This window comes from Lampetra fluviatilis, chromosome 11 (genome assembly GCF_964198595.1).
Source record: "Lampetra fluviatilis chromosome 11, kcLamFluv1.1, whole genome shotgun sequence".
In the NCBI taxonomy this organism is placed as follows: domain Eukaryota; kingdom Metazoa; phylum Chordata; class Hyperoartia; order Petromyzontiformes; family Petromyzontidae; genus Lampetra; species Lampetra fluviatilis.
Window position 1 is genome coordinate 4026423 of NC_136285.1, and position 15992 is coordinate 4042414.

At 44.8% G+C, this 15992-nt stretch overlaps 1 protein-coding gene across 10 annotated transcripts in view; it reads left to right on the top strand.

Annotated features, from left to right (window-relative positions):
* Positions 1-15992, top strand: part of LOC144934736 (dynein axonemal heavy chain 3-like) — an 864594-nt gene that overhangs the window by 310905 nt on the left and 537697 nt on the right. For all 10 annotated transcript variants that reach the window (XM_078860821.1, XM_078860816.1, XM_078860817.1 and 7 more), the window contains one exon: positions 6872-7075. In XM_078860821.1, the coding sequence (XP_078716947.1) occupies positions 6872-7075 (204 nt within the window). The remainder of the gene's footprint in view (positions 1-6871; positions 7076-15992) is intronic.

The following is a 15992-nucleotide window of genomic DNA, read 5'->3' on the forward strand; positions in this document are numbered from 1 at the left end:
CTATCATAATGTTTGGCCAGCGTGGAAGAGAAGTGCGATGCAGCCCCCAGAGGGGCTCTGTCTCCATCTCCTTCTCGAGCGGAGGGACGCCCCTTTACCCGCGGTGTCGCGAGCCAAGCATTTGAAGTATCTGCAACCTTTTGCCTTTAGAACAAAAAAACCCCACCAGGTTTGTTTTTGTTGGCGGCAAAGAGGGCGCCTTCAGCGGAAGCGACGTGCTTATTTGTATGCATCCATGGCGTGCACGTTTTTTTAAAGCACGGTTATCAGTTACTCAGGCCACAGGAGAACCGATGAGATTGGAGACTTCAATCAGGAGTTTTTTCGCAGCCGCATCCCCTAAAGCGGAGACGAAATTCAAGCGTGAGTACTTTACATACGATGCCACGGCCACGTGGAATCGAATTGCATTCTCGGTGCAATTATCCTCCCCACCGTCTCCTTCAGGTTTCACTTTGCTGATTGAATAATTTATCGGCAATTATTGATGTGACCATTGCATTTTTTATCCTTTCATTAGATGGAATATTTTAGCACGTAGAATGGATTCATACACATCTTGTAATTTAGCATTTAATAACTAAATGTCACGTAAAATAAACGTGTTTTCTAAAACAAATCACCGTGATATATTAGCTACTACAGTTTATACTTATATAGTTATTGCTTTTGTTTTGCAGTGTTTTCCTGTGTGTTGCATTTTAATGTAGCAATTAGCCCAACTATTTTCTGCCGTCATTTTTATGAACATTCAAGTGGCTTACCCAAACTACGACGATATTCTGAGCGTCTTCCACGTGTACCTACCTACATTCAAAAGCCAGATGTTTATTTGCATCTTAGGTCATCACAAGTTCAAATTACACTCAAAAATCCAGCAGCACATACAATGCACAGACAGCATGGCCATGCAAAAGCCTCGACGGAGTACAGCAAGGCTCAACGAAAGCTAACAAGTGGGTGCTGCTCATTAGATTCTCAAAACAATAGCAGCTTCAAAAAGGGAGTTCCAAGGTTCCAATTGCCGTCTGCGCACTGGGCTTCCTTGACTCACTTGAAGCGTTCTCCTACCGTGCGTCGTAACGTAGCCGGCGCACGTCGGAGAATTTGGGGGGGGTGGGGGCAGTTAAAGCCCAGCTGCCACCCCGGTTAACACCGCGGGTGTATCAGTGAATGTTAAAGATCCCGTGACGTTATTCGAGTAAGAGTAGGCCACGTATGCTGGTGTCATGGTCCACATTTTCCAAATATATCCCGGGTGAAACCGCAAAAAAAGCATCGCCGCCTAATGGCAGACTGTACTCGTCTGTGAGACATCGCACTTTTGTCTAAGCCTTGCGCTACAACGATGGCACTAACACCAAATGAGCCGTATTACGCTCTCGTTATTGATGTCACTGAACGTTAAAGAGCCCCTTGCGTGGCTGTGGTGTCAATAGAGGGCGCTATAGGGGCGCGCCCAAGAGTCAACGCGACTTTCAACTTTTGTTTTCTCATTTAATTGGGGTTCACACGCGTCCCAGCTTTGACTTGTGAAGACTCCCCGCCGCCTGTGCGTCGCTCCTCGTCCATCCGAGCGTTGGCTCTCTCAGCGTGCTGTGGCGAGGGCTCTGCGTGGAAACATTTCGATCTCTGCCCGCTCGGCTCGCGTTATAGACATTCCACCGGTAGTGATATTCCACAACCGCGCGATAGCCACGGTGGCCGAGTCACCTTGGGCTCTCCCCCCCATCTCCATTACGTCTCTCGCCGAGAGAATTCTACCGCGGCGGTGCTCGGCAAGAACCGTGCTGTCTAGTTTTGTATTTTGCTTTACGTCAAATGGTGGTTTTGTGGCCCCATACAGCTTGGGTGAGAAGCCATGCCTTGCCTTGTGGAACTGTTCGCTCAGTGGGGAAGAGTAGTTTTGTTGTTTGTACTTCGTTTAATTGCCGTGAGGAGTCTGGTAAACGTTTCGGCCACTTTGCAGCGGGCAGCAAGTTGCGTCGGGCAGTGCGGAAATGAAAATCACTGACACGTCTGCTTGGCTGGTTTTTAGAATCGAGTCGAGATGGAGCCATTAACGTTTGAGGAAAGCGAATGCACAAATAAAACAAGCTGGTAATGAGTTGCACGGATTGTATATGCGTTTTGTGTAATGATGTGTGTTAAAAAATAGTGGCAGTTTAATGAATTTGTAAATATATATGGACTTGTGGAAATGTGTATGCTCTTTTAAGCATATATTTGTACATGATATCTAATTGGGTGCCATGGGTCAGGCTTCAACTCAGCACTTTATCAATCAAGTAAATGCCACTTTTGTGGAAACAAAGCAGCAGGCCTACTATGGCCACTCGGCTGCTGGCTGCTGCCATTGCAATGTGGAATTGAAACCACGGACTCATTGCTATCTATGGAGATGATTATTGCCCCATGGCCATCACCACGCCCGGCCGTCTTCGTCTCCCCAGTGGCGATGTGTACACCGCACCAGCTACCCATTTGAGGCCGAGCCGACCTAGGGGAGGCCCAGGACCGTTTCAGATAATTAATTGTCACTGGTGTCGGCCATGAGCGGGAATCGAACTCGGGTTGCCGGTTTCGCAGCGCAGTGCGCTAACCGCTGCACTCCCGCTCCGCACTGCACCACCACTCCCTGCCACACGCGCGCACACACGCACACAACACCTATGCGCGTATGAACGGGTACGCACACACGAAGGGTAGTACATTTAACGACACCTCATTACATTGCTTGCCGAGGGGAATGAAATTGAGTTCGTATTCACGGGCGTTTGTGTTATTCAAATAACCGTTTAAATAAAACACACATTTCTCAAAACTGCCTAATGTCTTAGAATTACAGATAAGAAACTTTACAAGCAAGGCGAATCTAAAAAAGGTATTTAAATTGCAATGTGTGTATTGGAGAGAAGCGTATTTCTGTTGTTGCAAGTTGTTGCAATTACAGTGAAGTGAAGGCTGATTGTAGTTCCATCAGTAGCATGTGGAATTCACAAATATTGCAAAAATTTAAGAAAATGTAAACAAATAACTTGTGATAACTGGCAGTATTGATTTGTACATTATAAATGGTATTTGATATTGCCAAACAATTAAGAGATCCAATTACTGGGGTTTGCATCAGCCAATATTCATAGCTTACTCGTTATTATGAACCACAATACCTCGCTGATCTTGTCAAGGAGCATCAACCATCATCACGCGAACTGCGGTCATCCTCGCAGCAGCGGCTTTTGGCTGACCATCGAACAAAGATGGTTACCACATCGCGTGCTTTCAGATGCGCTTCTGCGGCCGTCTGGAATGCTCTTCCAATATTAGGAAGCCACTGGAGCCATGCACTTTTAAATCATCCAGATTGTGTTTAGTTGTTCTTCACCACACCTCCGATTCGCACGGTTGGCCTTGTACAGTGAGAAAGAAGTTCAACATACATACTTCGAGGTTTCACTATATATCTACGGAAGTGTGGTGGCAGCCCGAGTTCAATCCCTGACCACGGTTAACATCAGTGGCGAGTGGTATCTGAGGCAGTCCTAGAGCTCCCCTTGACCAGCGTGTTAAAGCACGGCGATACAACCCTCATGGTAATACAACCCTCATGGCGATACAACCCTCATGGCAATACAACCCTCATGGTGATACAACCCTCATGGCGATACAACCCTCATGGCAATACAACCCTCATGGCGATACAACCCTCATGGCGATACAACCCTCATGGCGATACAACCCTCATGGCGATACAACCCTCATGGCGATACAACCCTCATGGCGATACAACCCTCATGGCGATACAACCCTCATGGCGATACAACCCTCATGGAGATACAACCCTCATGGCGATACAACCCTCATGGCGGATTAGACCCAGCAGGGATTTGACGACAAGGATCTAGGTTGTGTATCACTACTGTGTATCTATAGCATGTTCACTACGCATACATATGGCTGAGTGTGCAATAGCTTTCGTCTCACAATTGGTAAGATCATGAATTTGAATCCCCAATCGTGCGGTTGATTGCACCCTTCATAATTACAATGTCTCTGCGGTCGGAAAAATGAGTACCCCCTTTGTGGGAAATCATCAGTCGTTGTCTTACGGAGTAGCTGGTCCATACCACAGGAATGTACAATTTTCACTGGCTCTGGACACCCAACAGCCGAGTACGTTTGAGTCGGTCATGTGTGTGACATGAAGGGAGTGTCTAGTCACATGGTCTTGCTCGCTATGGACAGACACGTGGATATGTAGAGAGACAGATGTACTGATGAAATAGACACATACCTGTTCACCAGTTATCAGTGCCTACCTTATTACAGACCAATTCAGACCCTTATACATCTCAACGTTCATCCTACAAAGTCCAATCACAAAGGAAGAAACACAAACACACAGACAAAAACTACAAATTGCCCGTATCGAAACGGCTGTACGCCGTATTGACCTGAACTCAATTTCCCTGTACAAGAATACGGGGTGATCCGTATGGGTTGACAGGTTTGTAGACAGAAGCATGAATACAAATGGGAGGGCAACCTACAATGTATGAGGTGAATGTCCATGTTGCTGCCACTCGAAGGTGGTGTTTGTGGCTCACGCAGCGAGCGATTGTGTGATACACTCACCTGTGATTGTGTGTGATACACTCACCTGCAGAGGCAGCAACGTGGCTATAGGAGACAGTAACACGAGGAGGTTTGCTGACTTGTCGGTACGCAATTCTTCGTTCATATATATATGAGCCTTCTCCTGGCACGCCAGCTGCCTTGGGCATGCAAAAAACATTCATCGACCCAAAGAGCCATACAGAACCATCCTGAAAAATAATTTGAAGACCCGGTGAGGCTTCTTTCATCAGTAACTAATTACGGTTTTGATTTGTAGATATTGCGCTGTGCACGCACCAATATATTTTTGTATGAATACAAAAATACGTATAAAAGCGGGGCTTTATTTGAGTCAGGTGATGTGGGCTTGCGTCGATGCTCTCAGGTATCTACACAGACTATAAACGCAGGCGGCACTGCACTTAAAGAAAAATCATTATTTCCATTATTATTTTCTAAGATAAATAGCTTGTCATGCCATAGCCAAAGGTTACGGCATGGAGAAATATGTACAAACATATCTTATCATCCGTTTTAATTTAGCCCCCACGGTGGCCAGTGGGAGCTGACGGGATTTGCTATCGGTTTTTTTTTTACCATCTGTTTTGTGAACAATAAATCATTTATCTGGGCTAATGAATATGCATGTGGGGTTTTATTATTATTATTATTATTGCTATATATGTGTTTGTTTATTCAAACCGGTAGACTGTTTGCATGACACTCCGAGAGGTAAGCATGCTTGGCACATTTTGGCACAAATAGGAAAAGTCCCGATTAGTTGGGGTTGCTGGCTTCGTCAAGCAGTGGTCATGATGATGATGTGTAATAGTATAGAAGTGAAATTTTGATTTAAAGCTTTCGTGACTGCAGGGATTCATATTCTTGGTTCTTTCGGTAAAGTCACGTAGAAGGGAAATAATAAAATAATAATAAATATAAAACAATAAAATTCTCACGACGTTTCGACTGCAACACAAGCAATCATCATCAGGTGTGAAATCCACAGCAAGACAATTAGTATAGAAGTGCTGAGGGCACACGGAACGAGTCTGCAGCACAAGCTACAAGGACATCTCAAAGGGTCAAAGTGTCCTCCTGCTCACATGAGCAATGATGCCAGCACTCATCTCCATTAGCGACCCTGAGCCACTGGTGGAAATTTCATCTTCCTTTTCACGGGGGCCAAGTCTCTTCTTCGTCGGACGACCACTGTTGACTTCCCACAAAAGTGGCTCTCGTTTTATTAATGTAGACGGGAGGGTAGGCTGGGCTAAGTGAATTTTCAACCTTGTTTTCGTCAATTGGAGCATTTGGCCTTCGCGCTACCTGGCCGCATATAATTGTAGGTCGCGCGCGCGATGCGAGAGCTGCAAGAAATTTGGCATCCCACCTGGTTATTGATTTTATCAACTGACATTATGGCCCCATCAGCTGTAAAACCTTGGGCTCTGTATGGAATCCAGCCATGAAAGGCTTAGAACTCTTACCCTACTTGTAATGTTCAGGAGGTGGCAGAGACGAGATTATTTTATTGACCCTTGTTGGTGATGGGCTACGTTGGAATCTAGGTCATGATTTGTAACTCCGAAACCTTCTACATGCGCGTTGAGTGCTCTGCTGCAGGTCGTTCTGTCCAGATACACTCGTAACTATACACGTATACAAACACAGTCCGTGGAGATCTATAGTTCTCTGCTGCATAATGTCCCCGGTGATTTACCAATTCCTTCTGTAATGAGGACACCAAAACCCTTGTGACACCATTTGCAAAGCAGGCCCTGTTCCAGTGTCATAGCCCACATAAGATGTATTCGACCTAGTAACTTGCTATTTGGTAAGGGGGGTAGGTCGGGGGATGTAATCTCTGAAGGCTGTCTAAAATGTATCTGAATGCCTCTGCCAGCACTGTTTAATTAGGGGGCACAGGAGTTGTGTCTACTTTATTTTATTCGTCGCCAGTTTTGTATTTTTAGTCTGTCCTTTCTGGCGAGTGTCCAGCAGTGATGCTGCTGCTGCATAGGTTTCGACGTCGTGCCGTACGGCTCCCCGATGCAATGCGCGGCTTGCACCACGTGATGTCCAACGTTCTCCTTCCTCGGGGAACCGAACTTGCTTCCAGACGGGCGTTACCGACGAAGCTCCCGGGGAACACGGAGCGAAACGTCAGACGTCGTGGCGAATGACGCGCGGGTCCAAAACCCTTCTCGAGCGCGATGCGGGTGAGGTGACCCCGCCGGTCTTGCCGTCGCAGGTGCTGAGGACAAGGAGGATGGACCACCTCTTTGGCAGCGTCGCGACGCTCATGTCCAACCTGCTGCGCTCCATCGTCACCGAGTCGCTCCGCGATCTCGTGGCCGTGTTCGAGGAGCTGTCGGCCGGCAACGACTACGGTGAGGAGTACCCGCGCGGCGATCTGGGCCTGCCCACCAAGCCGCTGCCCATCATTCTGTTCATGGTGAGGAACGCTCGCACGGTCACGGCCACTGCTGCCGTTGCTCAAGCTTATAGTAACGATTTGTCGCGCTCGTTTCCTGCAGAGTAAGGTGAGGTTAATACCGTGACTAAAAATAATAATGTTTTTTTAATGATAATTTAGTATATATGGTATTCGTTGCTGTATGTTGCTATGTAGCCTTACCACATTAAATCATTTGCAGATAATTGTATTTTTTTTGGTAAAATTTGAAGCGTAATGCTGCCACGCTTGGCCTACTCCTTTCAAATAACGTCACAGGATCTTTAATGTCCACCGTGAAGTCAACGGTCCAGGATTTTTTAAAATGTAATGCAGCCCCTAGTGATAATTAGGGTGGCCTCTGAGCTTCAACTGCAAGCGCGCTACTGCTTGGCCACATCGTCACCATCAGGGCTGATGATCGAACTTTAAAAAATGGTGTTCGGCTCCGTGCAGACCATGAGTCGCATAAAACGGAACGGAAAGTATTTATTTTTATTTTTACATTGCAAAACACTCGATTAAACAAATAGACTTCATCTTGTAAATGTAGGAGCTTGAAAATGCCAAATCACGAAATTGTGCCCGCATGAAATCATGGTAAAAACATTTTTAACGTGTGACCTTTTTAAATTGAACATTAAAAAGCATTCTCCGCTCTATAAATGGAGATAAGTAAAATGATTTGCAGTGTTTGCGGAAAAAAGTTGCATTTGCACTTATTGAGGTGTTAAACATTTTAATTTGCAACCGAATATGTCGAGATGTGCTTTTACAATCACATGAGTTATATGACGTACATTTCAGTCATTTAACTCTAGACCTGTTAATGCCAGATGAATCTCGTTTTATATTGATGAAGGAAAAAAAAACGATAGAGTTTCAAAGCTTTTATTTTTTGCAGGAGGGCCCTACATTGAGATGTTTGGCCAATTTGATGATGAACAGTTTTGCAAGTAAAAGAAAGCAAGCGATTCCTTAGAGAAACCCCCCGCATACGAGGGCTTGGCATTCACCATTCCACAGATACACCATGTGCTCACGGAGCCTCTCTGTGTATTGTCACCTCCTGGCCACCTCTCAGCCGAGCATGATGGGGGGTGGGAGTTATTGGGGGGGGGGGGGGTGGTAGTGGTGGGAGGGGGATTCACGAGACAGTGATCTCACAATGATCCACCAACCCCATCTCAAAAGCACCACGTTACTGGTGGGTGTGCACCGAGGCATGCAGGAAAAAGTCGGGCCACAAAAAGTCACACAATGTCCTCTGCCTGGCAAATGACGACGTTGCCCACAGGTTTTGTAAACATCCACTTTATAGTACTCTTGTGCCTCTTGCAAAACTGATGGACATTTTTTTTGTCTGATGATGATCTATAATATGTCATTAGAATTTGATGTTTCTAAACCAGTTAAAAATAACAATTAAGGTTCATTGTTTTATTAACACTGACACAGCTGTTAAGATTAATTAAAATAATATCACTGTGTAACAATTATTTCTTTATTTCTTTTTTCTGGGTAGTAAGTGTTATTTCCTAATTGCTTATGCCTCAAAAGTACAGAAAATGGCTGTTATTCACCACAAACTTTGCTTTTGTGAAAAGGATATTTAGAAATGTACCTATTTTACAGAACATTCCAGATAGATTAAGTGCTGAGTAAACTTGGAGTAACATTCTAGAACTTTCCAGTCATATAAATAGTAATATAAATACAGGGGCCTTAAGCCCACCAGTTCAGTTTAGTTCCAGCTGCCTAAGTGGATATATATCTGCATTTTTCTGAGATGGAATCAAGAGGCTGCAAGCATCCGGTAGATGCATTTTGCTATGTCTGTGGCCAAATCATCAAGACAAGAGCGAAAAAAGTACTCTGTAGAAGCATCTACTAAGATGTGTGAGGCCTACAAGGCATATTTCGGCATGCCTGTCGGGGATCAAGACAAACCCTGGGCACTTCATTTCACCTGCGAGCAATGCTAAAAAAATCTGGAAGGTAAGATGGACAATTGTTGCTCGGAATTTTATGTTATAAAATGTGATTTAAAAATGTAATTGTAAACGTTTTTTCACTATAAAATATTTTACAATTTTCAATGTTATTGAAAAAATATATCATATACCAGCGGTAAGTAACCGGGGGAAAAATATATTTCAAAATTTGTCTTAAAAACATAACATATACATACACAAATACTAAGCTATTGTGAAAGCCTGGCATGTCGTTTGTCTGTCCATTTGTCCATCAACAAAATTATAAGAGGCTTGCAGAGGTCCAAAAAGTAATAAAAAGCGGGGGGTAAATAGTTGATCTAAAAGATTTCTGAAAATGTTTACCCCCACGTAGGCAAATGTACCTACACACCCTACATACAACAGAGTGAGTAGTATCTCGTGACTCTATAGTAGCGTCTGATTCTACAGTAGAATCTGGCTCTACAGTAGTATCTACTGACTCTGTAGTAGTATCTACTGACTCTATAGTAGTATCTACCGGCTCTATAGTGGTAACTACTGATGATAGTAGTATCCACTGACTATAGTAGTAACTACTAACTCTTCAGTAGTATCTACTGACGTTATAGTAGTGTCTACTGACTGTAGTAGTATTTACTAACCGTAGTAGTATCTACTGACAGTAGTAGAATCTATTAACTAAAAATTAGTATCTACTGACTCAATAGTACTATCTCCTGAATGTAGCAGCATTTACTGACCATAGTGGTTTCTGCTGACTGTAGTCGTATCTTCTGACTCAATAGTAGTATCTGCCAAACTCTATAGTAGTATCAACCAAATCTATAGTAGAAATACTGACTCTACAGTAGTATCTAATGACTATAGTAGTATCTCCTGAATCTATAGTCGTCTCTATTGACTCTATAGTATTATCCACTGACGATAGTAGTGACTACTAACTCTATAGTAGTATCTGCTGACTCTATAGTAGTATCTGCAGACTCTATTGCAGTATCTACTGTCTCTATAGTAGTATCTACTGACTTTGCAGCAGTATATACTGACTATAGTGGTATCGACAGACTGTAGTATTATATACCGACTCTATAGTAGTAACTACCTACTATCGTAGTAACTACTGACTCTACAGTAGTATCTACTGCATCTATAGTAGTATCTACTGAATCTATAGTCGTATCTATTAACTCTATAGCAGTATCCACTGACTATAGTAGTAACTACTAACTCTATAGCAGTGTCTACTGACTATAGTAGTATCTGCAGATTCTATAGCAGTGTCTTCTGGCTCTACAGTAGCATCTACCGACTCTGCAGTAGTATCTCCCGACTCTACCATAGTATCTATCTACTCTATAGTCGTATATAGCGACTCCATAATAGTTTCTATCGACTCTATAGCAGATAACTACTAACTTAACAGAGTACCGTGGTGAGGCCTAGCCCCGTGCAGAGCCCCCGGCCTCGCCTAGATTGCCCAGGCGGCCGAGGTGGCACCTTGGCAGGCTGGGGCTGGGCTGCTACACCCCCCACCATCCCACCGCCCGCTCTACATTAGTACCTAGGACTATAGTAGTAGCATCTACCGACTCTATAGTAGTTCCTGCACACATTGGTGTGGGGGGGGGAGAAGAGGACATCACACTTTGAAGAATTTACCTCAGCGTTACGTATTTTTTCTGCATTTTTAATGCGAATGAGAATTCCCCCCTCCCCCCACTGATCGCGTGTGTGCATTGCAACCACAGGTCAATGTTTCGCGCATGCGCAAATGCGTGCTTTGGCGGGCTCTTAGCGTAGTAATATAATAATTATTAGGACTAAATTGTTAATTTAACTACTTTAAAGTTGACGGATGTGAAATACGAATAGCGCTGGCTCACCACAGGGCTTATCGCGTGGTATCAGGATACTTTTTTTTAAACGTAAACCCCACAATTTGTGAGTTAAATCCGTCGCAAGTTGCGTACACAGAAGGACAGAGAGACAGACAGACAGACAGACAAAAAATTACTTTCATAGGTAAGATGAAACATTAGTCATGGGTGAAATAAATGCATTTTTGTAGGATGGTACAGAGGGGAAAAGAGAGCCGTGAAGTTTGCTATCCAAAGAATTTGGCGGGAACCCACTGACCATACAAGCAACTGCTACTTCTGTATGGTGGACCCTTCCAAACGTCGGACTGGCAAGAATGCACCTGCTATCACGTATCCGGACCTTCCTTCATCCATCGCCCCGGTGCCACACTGCCATAAGCTCCCCGTACCCACTCCCCCGGAGAGAGAGCAGCCGTCTTTAAAAGATTGCAGCAAGTCAGAGAGCGAGGAAGACGTTGTAGATCCAGAAGATAATTTCAGAGGTGGAGCTGAGGAGGGAAACCCATACTACCCCAACTAAAAACACCTCAACGACTTGATCAGAGATCTTGGTCTCATCAAGTCCAATTCCGATCTTTTGACGTCAAGGCTCAAGCAGTGGAATTTGTTGGATGAAGGTGTGCAAGTCGCAGATCAGAGGAAGCGTCACCAACCTTTTTGCAGTTTCTTCACCCATCAAGATCGGCTCTGCTTCTGACACAATGTGACCAGTCTGTTCGAGGCAATCTCTTTTAATCAGAATGAGTGGCGCCTCTTCATTGACAACTCATCCAGGAGCCTCAAAGCCGAGCTGCTCCATAATGGTAACAAGTACCCGTCTCTTCCCGTGGCTCGCTCGGTGTACCTCAAAGATGATTACAACAGCATCAAGACCTTGCTGGATGCCTTGAAGTATGATGAGTACAGCTGGAAGGTCATCGGAGACTTCAAAATGGTGGCATTCCTGATGGGTTTCCAAGGCGGTTTTAGCAAGTTTCACTGCTATCTTTACCTTTGGGACAGCAGGGACACCAAGGCACACTACCACATGCGAGACTGGCCACAGCGGACCGAGTTCTCTGTGGGGAGGAACAACGTCAAGTGGGAGCCACTGGTGGACCCCCGGAAGGTGCTGATGCCACCACTGCACATCAAATTGGGCCTCATGAAACAATTTGTCAGAGCTATAGATAAAGAGTCGGCAGCCTTCAAGTACCTTCAAGACTTTTTCCCTAAGCTGTCTGAAGCAAAGGTCAAAGCCGGTGTCTTCGTCGGACCACAGATAAAGAAGATCCTGGAGTGCAATGAATTACCCAAGGAGCTCACTATTAAGGAGGATGCGGCTTGGAACAGCTTTGTCGCAGTGGTTCGTGGCTTCCTGGGCAATCACAAGGTCGAAAACTATGTGGAGCTGGTTGAGACTCTGGTGAAGAACTACGGCACAATGGGCTGTAGGATGTCCCTCAAAGTCCATATCCTTGATGCTCATCTTGATAAATTCAAGGAGAACATGGGAGCATACTCGGAGTAACAAGGTGAGCGCTTCCACCAGGATATACTGGACTTTGAACGCCGCTACCAAGGACAAAATAACGAGAACTTGATGTGAGATTACGTTTGGGGGCTGATTCGTGAAAGTGATTTACAGTATAATTGTAAATCTCGAAAAACTACTCACTTCTAAATCTTTTGTAGTAATTTTTGTATTACTTTAGTATACATACATGCTAATTTTTATTCATATGTTGTTTTTTCTGACTTTACGTAAACAAAAAGATACAAATTAGCCTGTTTTCTCATTGAAAATAGGTACATTTCTAAATATCACTGTGCTGGTCACAAAAGCAAAGTTTGTGGGGAATAATACCCATTGTCTATACTTTTTAGGCATAAGCAATTACGAAATAACACTTACTACCCAGGAACAAAAATTGTGTTACATAGTGTATTTCAAACCAGCTCTCACGCATTTTTTCATACAAATATATGGGAGCTACAAAATACAAATTTAATTAAATTGATAAGGCTTATTATACATTTTCAATTAAATTATAATTGTTGACCTGAAGAGAGAGAAGTTGTTGGGTGGCAATGGGTAGTGTGAAACTCTACTGGTGGCGCTGAGCCAATGTTGGAAATTCCACATTCCTATGAATCTGGATCAGTTACGTCTCGGGACAGCAGCTGTGACTGCATATTGTCAATCGCGTTGACAGTTCCTTCCTGGAACAAACACTCGGACTTCGCCATGAAAAAGGCAAAGTGCGGTAAGAGGCATTCAAATCACAGTGAGTTCTCCTAGCACACGTGTTGTTTTCATGACGCGAATCGGATTCAACGCGATGGATGTGTCAGGAAACGCATTTTTTTATAACGCGGACGCGAATTGGATATAACTCGATTGAGTGAACGGTGCTACGTCGCACGAGTAGGAATTAGCGGCCATACGGCTGCCTCGGCGTACAACGCGGGATGCTGCTGGATGCTTCTAGATGTTACCCACGCGCCACAGTCTTTGTTCAGCCTGCGAACGCATCTCTCGTGTTATCCGCGGCCGTGCTTTGCCCTATGTCACATTATTTATTATAACGCGATTTTTCCATAACGCGGTGTTCTTCAGGGAATTGCGTGATAGGAGAACAGGACTGTACAGTCCAAAAAAAGGAGTTGACTGGGCTGTGGTGCTGAGCGAGAGTCCCAAGCAAGGTGCTCCTCTCGGCCCGTGCCCCGAGTGTGACGGTCGTGCGCCGAGCTGTGCGGCGTAATTTTACCGCGGTTAAAATGCAGTCTCCCGCCACTCAACTCCATCGCTAGAGCAGCCTCGTGCGTCCGGGGAGTTTGAGAGTGTCAGTCGCGTGACCGTTCCCCCATTTGCCCACAATGGGACGTTGTCGTCAAGTCAGTCGGTCTGTCGAGGCCAATACTGGGAGGCAATGGATGAGCCAGAACTGGCGCTGTCATTCTTTTTTTCTTTCTGGCTCCGAGTCCGGGTGTCTGGTCAGAGGCAGGTGAAGAAATGCTTTGTTAACAGTGGCACACAGCCATGCATCTCTTTGGAAGAAAAGTTTCGTGATAAACAATAGAATGGATTTTCTCGTGTTGTTTGATAATGAAATTGAAATTTACTCTCTGCCATCTTCGCCGTCAAAAGTTGTTCCTTTCAACTTTTTGTTATCTTATTAAAATCTGGCCCGGATGTACGTTTGGCCAGACTGCACGACTCGCGGTTGTCAGTCGAAATCCTGGATAGGGTTTATTGTTATCTTTGGGAGTTGGTGAATTCAGTACGGCTTTGTGTGGGACGTCAACGGTGATCATCCTATGGAGAAAACAAACAATTCACAAATGGCGCTGGGGCTGCAGAATAGGGATGAACACGTCTGATGTGCTTATATGAGCGTGGAGACGCTCTTACTTGACTTCCATAGTAATGTTTGTTTTGGGGTAAGATCGCATGAATATAAAATTGTCGTTAAACCCGCCACCACCCGACACAGCCAATCTGTGAGGTTTGTCACGTAAACAAAATGTGTCATTTAGTTACTACTTCAGCGCACCGGTGTGTTGGCGAGTAAACCGACGACATTTACAATTCGAGTACCGTGACGTTCTGCTGGTGATTACAACAACCAGCTTCATCAGGCAATTAGCCAGAATTCTGAAGAAGTTTCGGTCTTCGCACCTGATAGGCTCGCAGCGATGACTTCACCTTTACTCTATTTAAGACCGAAAGAGGTCTCACCGAAAAACACCTTTATTATTGATAATATTATTTCAGTAAAGTCACGTAGGTAGAAAAAATATTAATGGACTTGTTTCAGCAGCCTGTTTCTCTCTCCCACCTGAAGACGATCGCTTGTGTGGCGATGGAAACGTCGTGATCTATTATTATTTTTCTACCTACGTGACTTTACCGAAAGAACCAAAGAGTATGGATTCCTGCAGCCACGAAAGCTTCACATCAAGATGGATAATATTGTTCATAAAAGTCTACGTGTTAATCTCACTTGACTCACCTATTATAAAACAATGTGATCCATTTATATGTACCCCACTCATGTCTAATGACCCTCTTCTTAACAGTGAAAGCGAGAGTGCCATATATCAGAGGAGAGTGGTTAGATATTTAACGAGTGCATTGAGATTGGTCCGAGACATGTTGAAATGTTGTTTCTCGGCAACTTTACACACGTTCTTTAGTATCTATGAATGTATCACCTTCTTCAATGCACGTCGCAACAGGGCCCTCCCTCCGTTCCTATTGTCAACAACAAAGCAGAGCATGCGAGAGACAATTCGTGAATAGCACAGGAACGGGGCTATCGAATGTGATCCATTGACCCAATGTAAGCGCAATGAAAGTGGCTGTAGAGTGCAGTACAGCAAGTAGATCTCAAACCTCCCCCCTGTAGATGTCGTTGTGATTTCTTCGTACGTAGCAAGGTTTCTCTGCACGTTTTGTCAACGGGAATGGCCAGATCTCCCAAGCAGGCCCCTAATTCTATAAGAGCCTTGCAGACTGAGGGAGGCTTAATCATGATTTGAAGTTATATACGAAGGCATCCTTCCTCAGCAGAGCTTCACGCCAACTTTCGGATTGACCCTCGAAGAGACGCCACCGGGGTATATCCGTGGGCATGTCAACAGGACTCACGACCAAATTACGACGCTGCTTTGAAATCACCCTAAATGGTCCCCACTTCATTGGATCTCAGAAGATGTAGCAGGCACGAGTCTGGTTAGTTATATGGGATGACCGCGAGGGCTCGGCTGTTGTTGTGGGCATGGGAACGTGAGGTGACTGAGAGATAGCAGCCGCGAGCGACGTCCCCTCGTATGCGCGAGCGTTCTCCTGGTCACCATCATGTTCCTCCCATATGAAGCAAAAAACACTCATTAGTGGAACTGGGAAAACCTCCCATTGCAAGACCTTCATAAAGTAGAGTCCCAAGACTCAGCGGGGCTTTGATGCGTAAGTAATTGGCATTGTTACCATTATCGCAACCGCAAGGCCTGTGCATTTTAATTTCCACCATTGGCTCAGAGCTGCCCACAGAGATGAGTGCCACCCCACAGCTC